Raw genomic sequence first — 20,337 nt, 5'->3', positions numbered from 1 at the left:
GATTTCCTATTTCTTGCCCTTTCTCTTCTCCTTCTGGAACCCCTATGATACAAATTTTGGACTGCTTGAAGTTGTCTCAGAGGCTGCTTACACTCTCCTTGTTTGTTTGGATTCTTTTTTCTTCTTGTTCGGCTTGGTTGTTTTTTGTTTCCTTATGTTACAAATCATTGATTTGCTTCTGGCTTTATCCACTCTACTGTTGTCTCCCTGTAAATTGTTCTTTATTACAATCAGTGTATTCTTCATTTCTGACTAGATCTTTTTTATGCTGTTGAGGTCTTCACTAAGTTCTTTGAGCATCCTTATAACCAATGTTGGAACTCTGCATCTGATAGATTACTTATCTCCATTTCATTTTGTTCTTTTTCTGGAGTTTTGATCTGTTATTTCATTTGAGTCATGTTTCTTTGTCTTGTCATTTTGGCAGCCTCCCTGTGTTTGTTTCTATGTATTAGGTAGAGCTGCTATGACTCCCTGTCTTGATATTTTAGCCTAATGTAGTAGATTTCCTGTAGAGTCCAATGGCACAGTCTCCCCTATCACCCAGACTGGGAATTCAAGGTGTGCCCCCCATGTAGGCTGAGTACACCCTCCTCTTATAGTTGAGTCTTGATTACTGTTCGTAGGTCAATGGGAGGGATTTACCAAGGGCAATCAGCTGCAAGGACTGGCTGTGACCACTGACCACCAACCTCCACCCTCCATAGAGGATCTACTGTGCAGGTGCAGGGTGGTAGTGCTCTGATGTGGTCTGTAATTGTCCACTGGGTGTGCAAGCTCTGGTGTTTCCCAGGTGGTGCAGACCACACTGCCTGAGCTATAAAGCAATCTGAGATAGCTGCTGATTGTGCTGGGCTTGAAGGTTTCCAGGTGAAGCCAGGCTGTGAACCTAGGCTGGCTACTGCTGGTGCCAGGCGTTGGGCCACTTAGCAAGAGGTATTGGGGCAGAGGGCTCACTGAGGCTGCTTGTTGCTTGTTTGAGAGGATTTAAGAAGTTGGGAAGCTTGATCCCAGACCAGCATTCATATGGAAAAGTCACTGTTAACAGCTTGGGTGGGCCTGTAAGTTGGGTAGGACAGAGTCCCAAGAGATCTGTGTGGGGCAAAGGTTGATGGAGTCTTAGATATGGCACCTGACCTCTGGCTCTGTGAGGGATGGGATCAGAAAAGGAACAATGGACTCTTCCTGCCTTTCTGTCTGGGAGAAAGCTGTCCCCCATCTTTCACCTTGGTCCCAGACATTTCAGTTCCTCCCTGTATGCCACTGGTGCCTTTCAAGCTGCTACCCTGGTGTTGGAGCTCAGAGGGAGTGAGTTTGAGTAAGTCCGTATGTGGGTTTTTGAAGAGGAACTGCTTGGGACTCCACAAGTTTTTTCCACTGACTCAGTCCCCACTGGTTTTTGCACCCAGAAGTTATGGGAACTTATCTGCCTGGCACTAGAACCCTGGGCTAAGGGGCCAAGCGTAGTGCTGGGACTCCTCGCTCCTGAGATATCCCTCCAGATATTTATCCAGGTCACATAGGTGTGAGACCAGCCTGTTCCACATCTCTGCCCCTCCTGCCACTCTGGATGGATGTGTTTTCTTTAATTTCATAGTTGTGGACTTCTAATCAGCTCAGTTTCTGATGGTTTCTGAGAGATGGTTTTTCTATAGTTTAGTTGTAATTTTGACGTGGTTGTGTGAGGAGGTGAGCCATGTTTACCTACCTCTCCATCTTGACTGGAAATTGCCATTTATGTCTTTAACCAAGTTTCTGGTAATAACATTAGGGCAGGACACCTTTTGGAACCCGTGACACAGCATTAGGAACCGTCCTCCTGCCTGGTATTTGATACATTAATTGGCATCTTATGATTGTTTAGGCACTTGTGAATCCATCTGACTACCCCACAGTGTATATTTTTCGTTTTTGTGACTAAGTCTGTTAAGTGGCTTGATGAATTACACCTAACTTTTTTTTTTTAAGTCATAATAGAAAAGAAGAGCATTGAAATCAAGGTGGATACCTTACTGTCCAGCATCCATGTTGTGCTTGGGGTTACTTTTTGGTTTCCTTTTTTTATTCTTTCTTCTAAAAGCTCTTGCTCTTTTTTTTTTCTTTTCTTTTTTTTTTTTCACTTTTACTTATACTCTGAGTGCTCCTTCATGGCCAGAACAGTTCTGCCTCCTCCAAGTAGCCAGCACTCATCTTGTCTCCATTAACTCCAGGCATTCACATTTGCTATCCTCGTCGGCAGCCGTCCGTCTCGAGAGACGATGGTGTAGCTTCTTAAGAGTCTATCTGCACCGCCGAGAATGGCTGTGCAGTCCGACTCGGGAGTGACACGGTATCTGTCTCCTCCCGTGTTGAATCGACATCTTGCGATGACGCTGGAGTGTCCTCTCCAGTGAAGCTGAAGCTACAGAGCCTGGGCAGGGTGATATGGAGGGTCTGCTGTTGCCCATGCAGCAGACCCCCCCTCTCTTCGCAGCTGAAGGGTCCAAGGGAAAGACGGAGTCAATACAGCTTGGCTTCAGGTGCGCTGCAGGAGTTGCCGGTGTTGACTACGACGTCAAACCGCCTTAGGGACTCCGGCTCCGGATTTTCTGTCGGGGTTTACTCCCTTAGCCTTTCCCCTAAGAGGTATGCTGCAAGGCAGCGGAGGTTTTTTGGAGTCAGAATTTTCCTTCTCTGATGTGCCCTGACTGGAAGATTGAACCAGCGACACTTAGCTCGCAGGCCGACGCTCAATCCACTGAGCCAAACCAGCCAGGAGTAAAGTGAACAGATCAATGCTTAGAATTCTTATAAACTCGCACACAATGCATGGCACAAAACTGGGCATACAGAAGTACTCAAATAGGCATTTGCTAAAAGTAACCTGATGTTATACTCTTATCAGTTTCCTTGAGAATCATGCTGTGACTAATGACTAATTACGCAGATCCTTTGAAATGGATTTATAAACAAAGCTGTTGTTTTAATTTTGGAAACTCTTAAATTGTGGACTAAAGGAAGCTTTATTCTGAAAATGTTAGACTCTTCCATGCTGTTATTTAAGAGGCAAAGAATTCTTCTGGATGAGCAAGTACAACTTAGAAAATAGATTTCAGCCTTCTCTATATGAAAAGTATTTTTGTTTTGCTTTAATTATTATCAGTTAGGTTGCAATCAACTCTATTTTTTGTTCATATAGAAAATACATTTTTATATCAAGGAAAGACTGTAAAAGGATTTCATAGATTTAACTGGAATTAGCTAACTAGATAATACCCTACTCTCTTGTATATTTTTCCACTTTACTGGAAATACTCTGTTTTCCAGAAAATGCATGTAATAATTATTCTCATTAATATTGCTTGCTTTTTCCACTAAAATGTAAGTTCTGTCAGAGCAGATGTCTGTTTTACTCAACTTGTGTATTTCCAGTGCCTGAAGCAGTGCTTGGCACATTGTAAGGACTAAATGAATATTTGTGGCATGAATGAATGAACATATGTAATGTTATTGATTATGAAATGTGATGACTACCATTTAAAGGGTTTCCTTTTTTCCTAAGTAAATGCTGAGGAACTTAAAGTTTACTTTGTTTTCCTAGCAGCTGTGGACAATTTGAATGTAATTGATGAGGAGGAGGAAGAAATTAAGAAATCAGAGCCTGAACCTGTTTATATAGATGAGGTAGAGTTCTTTTGTTTAATAGTTAAATTATCAAGACTTTCAAAATGTGTTATCCTTATTCATTGAAATTAAAACTCTAGTGAGTTTTTAATGTGTTTTATCATCTTTTTAGGAGAAGATGGATAGAGCCCTGCAGATACTCCAGAGTATAGATCCAACTGACTCAAAACCAGACTCCCAAGACCTTTTGGACTTAGAAGGTAGTCAATAAATATTAGGGATTATTTTAATGTCCTTTAATATTTTAGCTATTTATAATGTCTTAAATTTCTTTTGCCTTGTGTTTGCTTGTAGAGATTAGAAATCTCTAGTGGGAAACAGACTAGTATAGTTATTTAATGAATATATTACATGGAAATTGTTGTTATAAGATTGCCTATCTTGTTCAAGAAGGAAGTCTTTGTATTTCTGTAAGTCCACTGATGAAATTGGCTGAAGAGATTTGCAGTCCAAAAAAGGACAGAATTAGAAATAGTAGCCTATTAAATTAACTGAGTCAAGATGTTAGAAATTCTTATTCCTGTTTTAATTCCCTTATATCATAATTTTAAAGGTTAAAATAAAATAATACATGATCTGTGTTAACTTAGTAATATAGTCATTTGATGCACATTGGTGTGTCTTTTTAGATGTCAAGAAATTTGAAACAAGTAAAAAACAATGCTTTTTATGCCTTTAAAAAAAATCCTTTGAGAGAAAAATCTATGATAAATGGATAAATCTTCTTAAATCTTTTAATAGAAGAAAGTTCAGTTGTGAATATGGAATATTGTAGTGTTCATTATATTAGTGTTTACATTAAAATACATATATTTACATTTGAAAATACACTTATTTAATTTTGAAATGGCTTAAGTAAATGAAAATGTTCATATCTCATCTGTACATAATTACATATTTTATACACTAACTCAAGTTCATTTTGAGCTAAATCCAGATTTCAGTCTGTAAAACTTAGTTCTTTCAGAGAACACAATGGGATTTCTCTTTTTTGACTTAGGTCACATATTAATATTTGTGCTGAATAGTATTAAAATTAGGTCTTATATAGTCCTTTATCATAATCTTAATTCTCTTTGTATTATTCATGGTGTTGCATAATAAATTGTTGAAATTTACTTAAACTGGTTTAAGATAAAAGATCTTAAAATATTTTTGTATTTACAGATATCTGCCAACAGATGGGTCCAATGATAGATGAAAAACTTGAAGAGATTGATAGGTGAGATTATTTTGTGCAGGGAATAAAAAATATAGTTTTCTTATGTTTACCTGTTTTGGGCAGAATTTTAAACTAGGAAGTTTTTATGAATCTAATCAGTCTGTTGAATTTTCTAATCAGGTTCCTAAACTCTTACAACCTAATAGGAAGGTGGTACTTTTATTTTTGGTAGCAATTTTTTTTTCATGGTAATAGAGTATATGTAGATCCATGGACCCTTGCTCTTATGGTGCCGGTCTTCATTTTTCTTACTTGGGCTGGAATTGAGGGGTAATGAGTAATGATGAATAAATTTGTACAGAATACGAAATGAGAACAGAGATCTTAGGCAAGCATTGTCTTTAAGGACTGCAGCGAGGGTGTCTTCATTCACACCAGATCCGATGGCAAGCTCTTCATTGTCTTGTTATGTGATCAGAATTAGCATTTGTAAACCTTTCAAATGAAACTTGCCTTTTATTTGTGAAGCTAAGTCCAATGCACACACCTTGTTTTTCTTTCTTGTATTTCTATTGTGCTTTTAATTTCATTATACCACCTAGTCTTACTCTTCCTTAGAAATAGCAGCAGCACCAAAGGACAGACACTCAGGTTTTTGAGCTTTTTACTTAGTTTTGCGCCTTCTCCTATTCCTCAGAACGGTCTCTCTGAAGTCAGAGGGAGAAGCCATAGTGAATGGAAAACAAGGATAAGTGTTTAGTAGGCTGTAGTCATCCCTTTCTAGATTCTGTTTATTGAACTACTATATAAAACAGTACAAGCAGAACAGGAACTACTTATCTGCCTTTACCAGAGAACAGTAGTAGCAGTAAGATTTTTTCTAGTCACTAAAGATTATAATTTTTGTTCCATTGGGAATTTTAAGTAAATTCTTTGTATTTTCTACAGAAATGAAAAATAAGTCTCTGTTGCACTTAATGAAATTATGGTGGTAGTCTCATCACATTTTTTTGTTCTTATTTTGGAGAAGACATTAACTGTCTATAAATCTGCTACTTTGGTTTCAGTGCAGGGATGATAATGGTCAAGGAATAATCAAACTGTAAAAGAAGCTTATGGTTAATTCTTAGTCACACTTTTGTTAGCATGGGCACTAATTTCTGAAGCTTCCTTTGTGGTTGACAACTGATATTTCTGAAAATAGAGTTTAACCTGCCTTATACAGCCACACATGCAGGAGAGGAAGCACCATGTTTTGTTTTGTTTTGTTTTTCCCTCCCGCTATAACATTCTAATAGAGGAAAGGTGACAAGTCTCAGTGGGTCTCAATCCAGGTCATTTATTGATAGTCCTGTGTATGGTTACCCACCTCTGCCTCTTGTCTCTTGAGCCTCTTATGTATATATAGAAAGAACTACCTTTAATAAAAGGCTTGTTGGATGTCTTAGGCCAGATAAAGTGGCCTTTTAATGTTCATGAAGGTGTCAGTTGCGAAGGGCATTCTTTACTACTCCCAGGAGAACAGACAAAAATGTTCCCAGTCAGAAGGATTTCCTCTGGAGTTCTTTGGGCAAATTTAAACATATTTTTATTTGGATTTGTTTTTACACAATAAGGTATCAGGTTTTACTCACTTTCTCAAAAGAAATCAACAAATAAATGCAGTACTAGTTTATAGAGACATTATTTTCATTTGCAATTTTAAGGATAATTATTGAAAAAATTTTTTTCAGTTGATCCTCTCATAGTATAACCAAATGAAAATCTGTGTGATTTTGTTTGTGAATGTGTTTTTATTTCAGTCATATTATATTTCATAGCAGGCCTAGGCCTTGCCTGAGTACTTTTCTCCTACTAAGATGTTTAAGACAGACCTGGCTGGACTCTTTCTAAATTGAGAATATTTTCTTCTTTGTAACTGAGTTTCCAACAGAAATCTATAACATGGAACAAAATTTTCCTAGCACCAAAATTATGAATTGATTGCATTTTGTGAGGTGTGGAAAGGACTTTCCCTAATTTTATGAAGTCATATTACCTAGTTATTATAGGAATTAAATAATTCCTCCTCCGGTTTTCCCTTTGTGAATATTCTTTCATTGTACAAAGTGGGGCAAAAGTAGGTTTCCAGTTGTGAGTACACAAAATATAGAGCTTATTTTTGTATTAATAATTAGTAATTATTGTATTATTTTCCATACGAACAACTATAAACCTACTTTTGCCCTACCCTACATATAAAGAACCATTTAAAATATGAATAGAAAATGTGCTAAATTAAAAAAATAACTTGTGCTGCTAAATACATGCCTAAAAACTTTATATAGAGAGTATTAAAGTGCTTTTCTTCTGTATCAGGAAACATTCAGAATTGTCTGAATTGAATGTAAAAGTCTTGGAAGCTCTGGAACTATGTAACAAATTGATGAATGAAGCACCAGTGTATTCAGTTTATTCAAAGCTCCCTCCTCCAGCACATTACCCACCTTCATCAGCTGGGGTTCCAATGCAGGTGAGCATGTTTTTTGAGAACATTTTTTGAAATTAAAAAAGATTAATTAAGCAAAGTTTTAAAGCATAGTATTAAAATTTCTGTGGTTCTAAAACTCATTTTTGATAGTCAGAAAAATATTGATTAGCTCTGGCCCTTGTGGCTCAGTTAGTTGGAGAATTGCCCTATAAACCGAAAGGTCACAGGTTCAATTCCTGGTCAAGGCACATAACGAGGTTGTGGATTTGGTCCCTGGTTGGGGTGTGTATGAGAGTCAACCGATCAATGTTTCTCTCCTCTCGCTCTCTCCCTCCCCTTTTCTCTAAAAATCAATAAGCATGTCCTTAGGTGAGGAGGTATATTAAATGATTAGTGCTCACCAGGACAATTTAGATACTAGTATTGCCCAAATACATTTAAATTCATTTTTAACATTAATAAAGTGACCGCTAAATATACTTGGGGACTTCTGGTTCATTATATATGCTTTTGTAAATATAAAGCATAAATCCTTTAAGTAAATATAAGTCATTGAAGTAAATATAAAAAGTAAATATACTTTTTGTAAGTATAAATATATAAATCCTTTGATTTAGGTCACCGACATATCTAATACTGTTCCTGTTACTCAACAAGGAAGATTTAACATTTCTGTAAAGAGCGTAATTATTAAAAGCCTTAGTTAATGAACTTCATTTGTTCTCAGATCATGTTTTATATTTTCTTTTCTTAGATGCATGACTGAAATTGTTAAAAACCTGTGTACGATGAGGATATGATACAGGCCTATTGATGCAGGTTCAATAAGCTATTCATGAACAGCATCTTTCTCTAAGACTTTACACCTTACCTGTTATTCCTGGCAGAAGTAAATACTTATTTATCAGTGTCCAGTATTCTGAGGCCTTTTTCAAATTTCAACCAGTTAGCAATTATATTTAAAATGAGCTCTGATGAATGAAATTTATGTTAATTTATGAAAACTGGTATGTAAAGAAGTGTGTGGAGGAGATACCAAGGAGAGAAGATGGAATGTGGGTGCATAATCTTGATGACTTGACATTACATAATTGTTAAGTAAAAAAAGAATAATTACCATGGTAACTGTCACATCAGACAGGATGCATTTATTAAATATGCCATGCCCTGAACTTTTGAAAATAATAAAAGAGTCATTACAATTGAGGGTAGAAAAGTTTCTGGCTGCAAAAGACATCTTGAGTTTATTCAGTATTGTTTTTTTCAAAGAGTTATTTGCTACTGCTGTGAAAATTGAACAAAATAGAAATATCTGTACCATTGCATAATAGAATTGTATGTTATATTTGCTGCTTTGTTTGTCTGTAAGGGTTGTCATTCTTATGTCAGGTTTTTGTGCTGCGTACAATTTACCATCTGTATTGTGCTAAGCACAATTCATTTACCTAAAAATTAGTTTTCTGCCACTCTGTTTCCTTATTTCTATGTACACCATTTATAACAGCATTTGAAATATTCAGTTTCTATTCTAATGTGGAAAAAAAGTTTGTACTAAAATAATTGGAGTAATACACCATTAGTTATGTCCGTGAAGGCCACCCGAAACCTTGAACTGCAGAAGAGGTCCATTCCCACGGTCTCAGGCTGTTGTCAGTGAGTGGTTACATGTCTGCTTAGGAAGTATTATGATGGCACTTATTATAGTTAATTTGGCATTTCTAGCATTCTAAATTTTCATGTCACTGGTTTTTGCTTAAAAAATAGCTTAGTTTAAAACCGGAGTGATGATAGTTACTATATGATATTTATTAAACATATGCATTGTTTTGAATGCTGTATTTGGTAGACAGATGGTAGATCCTGTTCTTAAGGAGATGTTACCCTGAAAATTAAGTCGGTTACATATAAATATCCAAAGAGACTTAGACCATTTTACTGTTTCCTGAAGATATCTTCTCCTTTACCCACAAAATTATTCTTTACTTTTGTTCTGTCTGTCCTAAAGACAGTAAGTAAAGGCGACATTGCCAGAAAGGACCTGCACCCTGCCCTGACGCCATTTATTCTGCAACTTTTTGTCCTTAGCTTCATTTTTAGGGAGGATTTATATAAGTCATCCTGGGATGAGGGTGAAGAAGGTCATCATTCTTGTGGCTGCCCTTCAAGAGAATGTATTTAGTTTTTTGTGGCTCTACAGCTAGACACATTACTGAGTAATGGGCAACCTGGATGAATTCCAATCTGCTACTTAAAGATACACTACCTCCCTTCCTTTCAACCCCCTGCAAAATAAAAGAACAACCAGGTAAATAATAAATTTTCATAGAGTTGGTGCTATGATTTGGAAGCTCTCCGCTTTTTATACTAGGTGAATGGATTGGTGAAACCAGATTGTTCTCCAAAGAATTATAACATTTTATTTCATTTAAGTTCTTTAAAGTTTTAAATATATTGTTAGGCAGATGTCTGGAAGTTCAGTGAGTAAACTTTTTCTCTTTGCTTAATAGACATATCCAGTTCAACCACATGGTGGAAATTATATGGGTCAAAGCATTCACCAAGTTACTGTTGCCCAAAGCTACAGCCTAGGACCAGACCAGATTGGTCCACTGAGATCTCTGCCTCCAAACCTGAATTCCTCAGTGACAACACAGCCTGCTCAAGCTCCATATTTAAGGTAAGTTTTTGGGAGCTGTGTTAATTTAGTAATTATATACATTAAATATTTACAGACTTTCAGAATGAGAATAAATAGACCTTCCTCTCTGTAATAATAGTGCCATGTTTTACTATTCAGATGAAGTTATAGCACTGCCCATTTATAACCCCATAAAGTAAGAATTTTGTGCTGCTCTTAGCTTTGCTACCCATGCTGAGATGGTTGTCCATGGCTTATAGTCTGGGTCCCTGGAACAAAATAAACCGTCCCTTACAGGAACCAAGCCTGTGATATAGTCTAACATACATATACCATAGCATTGTGCTGTAATCAACCTAGCAAAGTAGTCCCAGACATGTTTATCTGTATGCACACATAAGAATCAGAAAACTGTTGTTATTTTGACTCTTAAAAGAAGTGTGATTGAGTTGTGGAATTTGTGGTCTAATTTTTTATACTAACACTTCTATTCAGAAAATCTTATTTAAATCTTGCCTTCTATTAACTTTGCTTATTAGCCACATAAAATGTTCATTCAGTAGAGGCATGTATAAGTGATCTCTTAAGGTCTCTCTTTACTCTTAAAATTCCATAAGTATAACTTTTAGATATCTGAAAATTAAGTAAACCTCTTCATATTGGTGTTCAGTTAAAATGTAAAATTTTGTTATCTTGGCTGACACTAAGAATTGTGGAGAAGAAACAAATAAACATTAATCCTCCTATACTATAAGCAGTGAATTTGGAATAATATGAAATTATATATCTTTTAAAATAAATGTATGTAGTTACAGGAACAAACAGAAGTCCTGCATTTCAGTGTGATTTTTCAGCTTAGTTTTTTTTTTTTTTTTTTTTTTTAAATAGTGTTAACAAGTAAACTATAGGTCAGGACTATCTTGCAGGTAGATTAAACATCATACATGGAGTATGCCAATTCTCCTTGCCTTCGTTAATTTTATATGTAGGGATTTAGGTTCAGCTGACTATTAGGGGCAGCTTTGAAAGTGCCCTGCCAAAGGAAAGTGTAAAGACTATGTGAAGAAAAGAGGTGGTCTCCTTTTGTGCTGGATTGAGAGATGGAGGAAGGGAGAATATGGACTGCAGGTGTACTTGAGCTGGGGCTTGTTCTCATTGAAGTTGGCCCAGGATACTACTGTCAGAAACAATCTACATCTCCTCAAAAGATTTTTAAGATTCAGATTAAATGGGCCATATAATCCTGTGTTCTTTACTTTCTGGATACTTTCTTCTTACCAAATACAAAAATTACATTAACAGTGTTGAATAGGTGAAGTGAGTAAATCATTAACAGAATAGCACAGCTAATAAATTAAAAAGATAGAAAAGGCATTTTTTTTTATTTTTTCAGGAAGATTGATCTCTGACCATAACCTAGATAATGCAAAGTAAACATGGTTTTCTTCTTAAAATTTTGTTTGTAGCCCTGGACAGGATGCTCTTTCCAATCCTGCTTACATGAACCGGAACTCTGCCCTTCATTCGGCTGCTGGCACAGCTGCTTACGCACAGCAGATGGGGCTGTCTGTGGACCTGTCATCTTACCAGACCACCGCGTCCAGTCTGCCACAGCTGGCAGGCTTTCCGGTGGCAGTTCCCACTCATGCAGTTGCACAGCAGCAAACAAATTACCATCAGCAGCCTCTCCTTTAGAAACAAACCAAGCGTTTTCTTGAAAGCCTTCATATGTGCATTATTTGACCAATATGATTCTAATCTGAAAATACTGAAAGAAAAAAATTTTTTTCCTTAACTCAAAGGATGGACCATGCGTAAATAAAGCACAAAATCTTCTTACTCTACTAGGCCATAAAAGAGTTTTTTCACTCCAGTTTGTTTGAAGTCAAACTTTAGAACAGAGGCAGCTTCAAGTTGTTTTAAGTTGGTTTTGTCTTAATTTCAAAATTTCCTACACAGATCTGGACATCCATTGGGTAGCCTTATGACACTAAACAGCATGAGATAGAAGTGTGTAAGTTTTATAAAGAAGCCACCCTTTACCCCTAAAACGTAGTGGAGTGTGTAAATTTTATAAAGAAACCACCCATTACCCTTCAAATGTCATGTTGATTGGGAGAGCATGGAAACCTTTAAATATATTTTGTCTGCATATTTTTTTTCAGTTTCCCACACACATTATTTTAAAAGGCGAACATCTTTTTGTGCAAGCTTTTAGCTTGCCAACGTATTTCCTTTTGGCTTCTTAAATTGCAGTTGTATTTGCAATACTTTCAGTTTTTCTCTCAGTGTATGTTGAGTACTAATTACCAGATAATTGTCTGCAGAAGCAAGAGCAATTTGGAAGGAACAAAAATATTTTCTGTTATTAATAGTGAAGACCATGTAAGTGCAGATGTGTAATAAAGCATTCAGCTAGTCCTCCCGTCATGCTGGCAGTGGGCTAAGAAATGCCCCGTAAAACATTTCCATACCTGAAGAACAACATTTATTTCCCTACAAGGGTCCCTGGTATTTAGAATTGCCACTATATTGACCTTTCTGAATGACTTTGGTCATTCTGTAATAAAGATATGGTTTGTTTGTTTTCCTTCATACAGTGCAGTGGGCAGAGATGCTACATTTCCTTTTTACAAATGACATGTGAATTTGAGCCATGAGACATTCCTAATTGGTGTGATGTATGCCAAACATAGGTGTTAAGTGTGCTTTTATTGATATATTGCTTCTTTACAGAGGTGATTCGATTACCATTGCTATGCAAGGCTGTCGAAAAATTTGGCCATTCCATTCAGGAGTAATTCTGAGCATGTGGAATAACAGCAGGCAGTGGACTGATAGGGAAACTTTCAAGACAGTTTTTTTGAAGCCTACATTTTAAATTACTGTATACTGCTAATAGATTCCACTGTAGGAGTTAGTAACTCAATAGGGATTGTTTTCTCTCCTAAAAATTTGTACACTACTGCATCATCTACCACTTTTTTAGATAACACAAAATAGAAAATGCAAATATATATGCTTACAGATACATACCAGACTGGGAAAAACCATGGACATAAGTTTTTTTTGTTGTTTGTTTGTTTTTAATGTTAATTGTATAAAAGCAGGATTTCTGTTATTTTATTTTATTTTTTTGTAAGGAAAGCCCTTAATCTTTCTACTAAGAATCCATGTGAAGACAGTGCTCTGGAAATTTTTTGTCATTTACTGTTTAAATAAATTTGATTCTAAGTATACTGCTTTCTTCAAAGAAACTGTATTCTAGAAAAAAATAGTCTATATACTACTTGGCCTACATTTAAAGGGAAAAATAGGCAGTATTTCAAAGCCCAGTTTCTGTCATTATTGTATTTCAGATATAGGTGAGAGGAAAGAAAGGTTTAACCTTTAATACTTCGTGTTCTGTTATTCATCCTGTATTTCTTTTCCTTCCATGAGAATTCACTTATAAACTTATAAAAAATTCTAAAAATGGCACCTTACTTTTTGGAAACAAATCTATTCTTTAAAGACTACAAAGCATAAAAAACATTTACAAAGCTGCTCTTGATGATAATGTTTGCATATATATAGAAATTTTTTTCTCCCCAACAATATTTAATAAACAGCTATTTTAATATTTGTGTAAATATTTTATGTATAATTGATTAGAATTGTAAAAGCTTTATTCTGCTTAAGTCTTAAACACGAATGAATACTGCAGACCCACTAAATCGGGATCAGTCAGTTGAGTTTACCTAATGTAGTTTTGGAATAATGTAAAATGCAACATGTACATAAATAGTGTATATTGGCATTTATCTGTGAAATTTTATATATTCAAAAGTTTCTTCTCCTTCCTAAATTAAAAATAATTTTATTTTTGCCATATTGTAATGAAGTTTGTGTTACAGGTTGTCGATAGTATAAAAATGTTATTAAATTGGCGTAGTGAGATATTTTTATGTTAAGAAATACAGGGTTGTTTTCTTTTCCATGATCTAATGGATTGTATTTATTTTCAAACCTGTTTATAATTAAATGTTTTCTGCCAAAGGAACTGTCTAACATCAGATTTCTACATTTGGTTCATACTTACTGTTTTTATATTAAAAAATAAAAATAACTTCTGCTTTTTCACATGAGGTCTTGGTACATGAGAAAGAATTCCTGAAAATTAAAATAAAGTTTTCATTAATGTAGAAAACTGTCCCCTGAGTGTTGAAATATATGAAGTGGGATATGTTCTTACAGTGTGGAAAATGTAGTCTACAAACATGGTCTTGGAATTCGGTGATTTATTTTTTAAATTACCTGAACATGAAATAATTATAACATTATCAATTAGAATTTGAAATTATTTGCAGATACACTGTCATCATATGCTATTTCAATACTTGATTTTTTTTAAAGATTTCATTTATTTTTAGAGATATGGGAAGGGAGGAAGAGAGGGAGAGCAACATTGACGTGTGAGAGATATATCAACCAGTTGCCTCTTGCACACCCCTAATGGGGACCTGGCCCACAACCCAGGCATGTGTGCTGACTGGGAATCGAACTGGCGACCCTTTGGTTTGCAGGCCGGCGCTCAGTCTACTGAGCCACACTAGCCAGGGCTCAATAATTTTTTTGACCACATAAATTTCACTGTACATTCTGATTATTCGATGATTAGTTGTAAAATTTTGCCATCCAGGTTGTAAAAAACTTGATTTTAAAGTTTTTTTTAAAATTTATTTATTTGTTTATTTATTTATTTATAGAGAGAGGGGAAAGGAGAAAGAGATGGGGAGAAACATCACTGTGTGGTTGCCTCTCACTCGTGCCCCCAACTGGGGACCTGATGTGCAACCTAGTCATGTGCCCTGACTGGGAATCGAACCTGCGACACTTGGCTCACAGGCAAAAACTTGATTTCAAATGTTTAAAAGATTATGGGTTAGGGACTTTAAAAAAATTTTTGCATTGTACAATAAAAATTGTATGCCAAATCTCCTGACTTCTAGGAGAGGATGGATTTATTGAATTGTTACAATGACAAAGCTGACATTTTTGTAGGTAACAAATTGTAAAGAATATAGTACAAGTCTATCATGCTTTGTTTCAGTCAGAAGAAATTTTTCTTATTTGCCTACATCAGTTTTAGTTAATAAAAAGAAGGACTCAATTCTAAGGATCTGACTTTTTTCATTAGTTTGATTTAGCTTCTTTTGAAAATTAAAGATTTAATTTTTAAAAAATATCCAAGAAGAATTGTTCTAATTTTACCAAGCTAAATTAAATTAGACCTTTTCAAAAACATTACTGCGTCAAAAAGACAAATTGTGTTGCTTATATAGTGTAATGGGATAAATAGTGTCCCTCCAAAATTCATGTTCACCTAGAAAGTCAGAATGTGACCTTACTTGGAAGAGTCTTTGTAGGTATAATTAGTTAAGGTCTCGAGGTCATATCTTCCTGGATTTAGGGTGGCCCCTAAAGCCAATGACTGATGTCCTTATGAGATGAGAAGACACAGAACAGCGAACAGCGAGTAAGGCATGTGAAGATGGAGGCCGAGATTGGAGTTATGCTGCCACAAAGCAATGACTGCCTGGGGCCACCAGAAACTGGAGGGAGAAGAAGGACGGAGTCTTCCCTAGAACCTTAGAGGGAACTTGGTCCTCCCGACACCTGCATTTCAAATTTCCAGCCTCTAGAACTGCGATAAGGAATGTATGTTGTTTTAAGCCACAGTTTGACGTACTTTGTTACGGCAGCCCTAAGAAGCTAACAAACAGGTAAAAGTGTACAGTGAGGTCTGAGTACCAAGCTTCCCAGCCTTCTATAAGATTGGTTAAAATTGTCACAAGAGTTCTGAGATGGATGTCCAGTAGCAGTTATTATGTTTTCTAAACTATATGAAATTGCATGAATAAATGAAACCAAACCCTTGGTTAATCCCATAACCCCATTTTTAGTATTTTTTAAGTACCATATCTATATTTCAATTGATTTCTTTATGCCAGAGGTGTTAACAAATTATACATTTACTATCCACTCTGCCCATCTTGAGTAGTGGGTGTTGAAGGGAGATATTCAAAGGCAGGCAGAGGAGCAGAAGAAGAAAAAACTGGATGAATATGCCCCACAAAACCAACTGAAGAATGGAGTTTAGTTTGGTCTAATTTTATACTATTTAATATCCTGAAGAGGAAAATAAAGGCTTTCCAGCACCTTTACAGCAAAGTCACTGCCCTCTACCGATTACATTGTGGTCCAGAGAGCCAGCTATCTTTTTAAAAAAAATCGAAGTGACATCATATAAAAGTAGCCATTTTAAAGCGAATGTGATTCAGGCATTTTGTATATTCACAGTGTTGTACAACTACCACCTCTAGTTCCAAAATTAGATGTTGTGTCTGTCTTTTTTCACTTAGCGTAATGTTTTTGAGGTTCATCTCTACACAGACCATATTATATGAGGTTCGTATACCACAGTTTGTATATCCATTCATAGGTTGGTGGGTACTTGGGTTGTTTCCACACCCTTTGGCTGTTGTGAAGAGTGCTGCTATGAATGTATGCGTACATGTATTTCAGTACCACTTTTTAAATTTTTGGGATATATACTTAAGTGGAATTACTGGGTCATATAGTAATTCTATGTTTAATTTTTTCAGGAACTACCAAACTTGCACAGCTGAACCATTCCCACCAGCAATGACGACTGTTATAATTTCTCTACATTCTCACCAAGACTTATTTCCTTTTTAAAAAAGTCCTTATCTAAGGACATTTTTTCATTGCTTTTAGAGAGCGGAGGAGGAGAAGGAGGGAAGGAGGGAGGGAGAGACAAACAGACAGACATTGATGTGAGAGAGAAATATTGACTGGTTGCCTTCTCTTAAGTGCCCCAATTGGGGACTGAACTCGCAACCTGGGCATGTACTCTGACCAGAAATCGATCTCACAGCCTTTCAGTCTAGGGGATGATGCTGCAACCAACTGAGCCATCCTGGCCAGGGTGTTATTTTCTATTTTTTAAAATTATAGCCATCCTAGTGGATGTTGAAGTGGTACTTCACTGTGGTTTTATTTGCATTCTAATGACTAGTAATGTTGAGCATCTTTTCACATACTTATTGGCCAATACAAGAGGGGACCCAAAAAAACCTAAATTATCTTCTGGACGGTGGGCCCCTTATAGTATAGGCTTCCCCCACTAGCTGAGTGTTCTAGGAACCCATCTGTATCAGTGTACTAGCTGGTGGTCGTGTGAGAGATTGCGTTCAGCTTCAGTGAATTTTTTTTGAAGACAACATGTTTGCCCATTTCGTGATGGATGATTTCCGAGCACACCTGCCCACACTGCTTTGAGCGTTCAGGAGTTTTTGACCAAAAATGGCATGGCCCCCATGACCCATGCTCCCTATTCACCCGATCTCGCCTCAAGTGCCTTCTTTTCATTTCCCTGTATGAAAAAAGTCCTCAGAGGAAAATATTTTGCTGATGTGGAAGAGGTGAAACAAAAAACACCAGAAGTACTAAAAGGCATCAAAATCAATGAGTTCAAAAACTATTCTGAGCAGTGGAAAAAATGGCTCGATTAAGTGTACTGCATCAAATGGAGGGTACTTTGAAGGTGACTGAAGCTTAAACGTGAGAATAAATACACAATTTTTAATTAATAAATTCCATGATTTTTGCCCCCCACCCCCTGTATCTTCTTTGGAGAAATATCTGTGTATTTAAGTACTACTTTTCAATTCTTTGCCCATTTTTTGAGTTGTCTTTTTGTTGAGTTGTAATAGATTTTTTATATATTCTGGATATTAGACACTTACTAGATACATGATTTGCAAATATTTACTTCCATGCTGTAGGTTGTCTTATCTCTTTTTGATGATGTTCTTTTATACACAAAAGTTTTTAATTTTGATGAAGTCCAGTTTATTTTTTTTCTTTCGTTGCTTACGCTTTTCATATCATAAGAGTCCATTGACAAATCCAGGGTCATGAAGAGTTTCTCTTGTTTTCTTCTAAGAGTTTTATGGTCTTAGCTCTTATAATTGGGTCTTTGATCCCTTTTGAGTTAATATTTGTACATGATGTCAGGGAGGAATCCAACTTCATTCTTTTGCATGAGGTAGTTATCCCAACACCATTTGTTGAAGAGTGTTTTTTGCCTGCCACTTTTTGACACTGCTATAACATAGCCTAATGGTTCTAGAACCTAAGTTTACAACTGCCATGGATCAACCCCAGAGCTGTATAGTTTTCAGTTTTAAGATGTGACAGCCTTGTCCTCATCTGATCACTTCTGTCACATACCTAAAGAGGAGTCAGTGTTATCTTGTTAGGATGTAGCTCCGAGCGGTGAAGACCCCATGAATGGATGTTTTAGGTGTCAATGTAGAGATGGTTTTCAGCTGTCACATTTTTTTTCCTCCAAGTAACTTCAGACAAGTATTGTGAAAAGTGCCCTGTTTAAAAAGAACAACAGGACTTAAAACCCTAGCCAAAAATAATCATATTTCTTTCCTGGGAAAGCCCCCAGGGATTTTTACCTGCATGCCATTGGTAAAACTGAATCAAAAGGTTACTTACTTAGTGGCAAGTGAGTCTGGGAAAGTGAGTATTTTGCTTTCCAGCCTCTAATTATATATAGAGAAGGCAGAGGAGAATATTGGGGATGAAGCTAGTGTTCCATTATATAGTAGCTATCATGTCCAAGTGTGTTTCCAATGTAAATAAATTCAAAGTCAAAATGCTCTGTTGCTATTCCATGGTCAAATATGACCTTGTTAAGATTCTCTAATATAAACATACCATTGTTTTTAGTCTATAAAGGCTAGAATTAATATATTTACATCTGACATGATTATTAAAACTGAAACTTTTTAAAACACCATCTAAGGAGAGACACAGAGCAGGCCCTCCAAGTGGAGATGGGGATATAAGCTTCAAACTGCTGTCTCTTCTATTTTGAAACAAATGAAGAAATTAAAGATTTATTACACTGGGGAACACAATTTTTGTTGAGTTAGACCTGACACTTGTTTGTAACTTTTGGCATCTAAATCCAAAAATGACCCCAGTTTTTCTCTATCACATCAGCTTTTTAAGGTACAGGATATGCTCCCTTTGTCCCCCAAATCATACAAAATGTACATACAAAGGAAAATAAAAAATTACCTGAATATACTGTTTATTTAGAGTAATTTTATTCATATAAAGGCTATATATTGTTACTATAAGTCAAATTGTGTACAAGTAGTAAAGTTCTGCTACCAAACATACATATTAAGATATTTTATCTTTCCAAATGACAGGCTAATAAATGCCAAAGTGAGATACTTGAAACAGTCTCCTTCAGTTGGCAAAGTTTTAACAAATTGCTTCATGAGCCCAGTTTTATGTGCAGGGGTGGGAATATAATGTTCTTTCTGTCAACAAGTGGCTCATGGAGAATGTTTCGATCACCAGGTTTGAGGTCAGATCTTGGAGGCCAATTTGACTCCACCCAAAGCTCTGCTGTCCCACATACACAGAAAACAGGGATACTTGATGTATCCGCATTGCTGACGAAGAAGGAAGCAGACCATTTGAAGGTCAACACAGATGATCCAATTGTGCTTGTGAAATTGCAACAGATCAATGACTCTCTTTACGTCTTCATATTCTTCATGAAAACAAACTGAATGGCCAATTGGGACTGTACCAAATAAATTGGCATTGTGAAGGAGGACACACTTCAAGCTCTGCTTTGAGTTATCGATGAACAGTTGCCATTCAGTTGCATTATAGATTGGAATTCCCAATTCCTCCACTAAACCATGTATGTTATGGCAATACACAAAGCCACCATCACTTTGAAAGTACTTCAGAAATGTACTTTCTCTTGATCGAAAGTAGGATACCTTCGCTCCTTTTTCAACCAAGTTTTTCTCATGCAGTCTTGATGCTAGGAGTTCTGAAGCCTTTTTGGATAGTCCCAAATCTCATGCCAAATCATTCCACTCATGCTGATCAAATCCCTCACAAACTGAGTCATCTTCAATTTCAAAATCTTCATCGTTGCTGTCACTTAGTTCTTCACCATACTCCTGTTTTTCGAAAGAGGGTAGTTCAGTGAAAACTGGCATTGGGATTTCAGCTGAATGAGGCACTGGGCATATAGCTGATGGAAGACTAGAATACTCTATTTTACATTTATTTTTCTTGTTATATCTGATGTTCTCACTATACAAAAGTAACAGTCACTTGAATGATCTCTGGGCTCTTGCCATAGGTATACCAAATGGCAATTAATCACATGTTCCCTTCATCCACATCCATAAACTCTCAACACACTGCTTGCACACCTTGTGAGGGGCCCAAGACTTACCTTGATCACCAAGTTTTACTTTAAAATATGCAAAATATGCTTGCCTGACA

The 20,337-nt window shown here is 36.3% G+C and overlaps 1 protein-coding gene across 3 annotated transcripts in view; it reads left to right on the top strand.

The window, feature by feature from the left end:
• Positions 1-17,577, top strand: part of STAM2 (signal transducing adaptor molecule 2) — a 49,662-nt gene extending 32,085 nt beyond the window's left edge. The window contains exons 9-14 of one of the 3 annotated variants that reach the window (XM_090279803.1): positions 3,581-3,663; positions 3,776-3,863; positions 4,831-4,885; positions 7,184-7,337; positions 9,803-9,972; positions 16,581-17,577. In XM_090279803.1, coding sequence (XP_090135929.1) covers positions 3,581-3,663; positions 3,776-3,863; positions 4,831-4,885; positions 7,184-7,337; positions 9,803-9,972; positions 16,581-16,674 — 644 coding nt within the window. In that variant the 3' untranslated portion in view covers positions 16,675-17,577. Of the gene's footprint in view, positions 1-3,580; positions 3,664-3,775; positions 3,864-4,830; positions 4,886-7,183; positions 7,338-9,802; positions 9,973-11,399; positions 13,005-16,580 lie in introns of those variants that run through there. The other 2 variants (XM_090279795.1, XM_090279787.1) reach the window with 2 other exon arrangements.
• The last annotated feature ends 2,760 nt before the right edge of the window (positions 17,578-20,337 follow it).

This window comes from Furipterus horrens, unplaced genomic scaffold (assembly GCF_987537825.1).
Source record: "Furipterus horrens unplaced genomic scaffold, mFurHor1.1.pri manual_scaffold_1, whole genome shotgun sequence".
Lineage (NCBI taxonomy): Eukaryota > Metazoa > Chordata > Mammalia > Chiroptera > Furipteridae > Furipterus > Furipterus horrens.
Note: the sequence above shows the minus strand (reverse complement) of the source record. Positions and strands in the feature narration are given on the sequence as shown.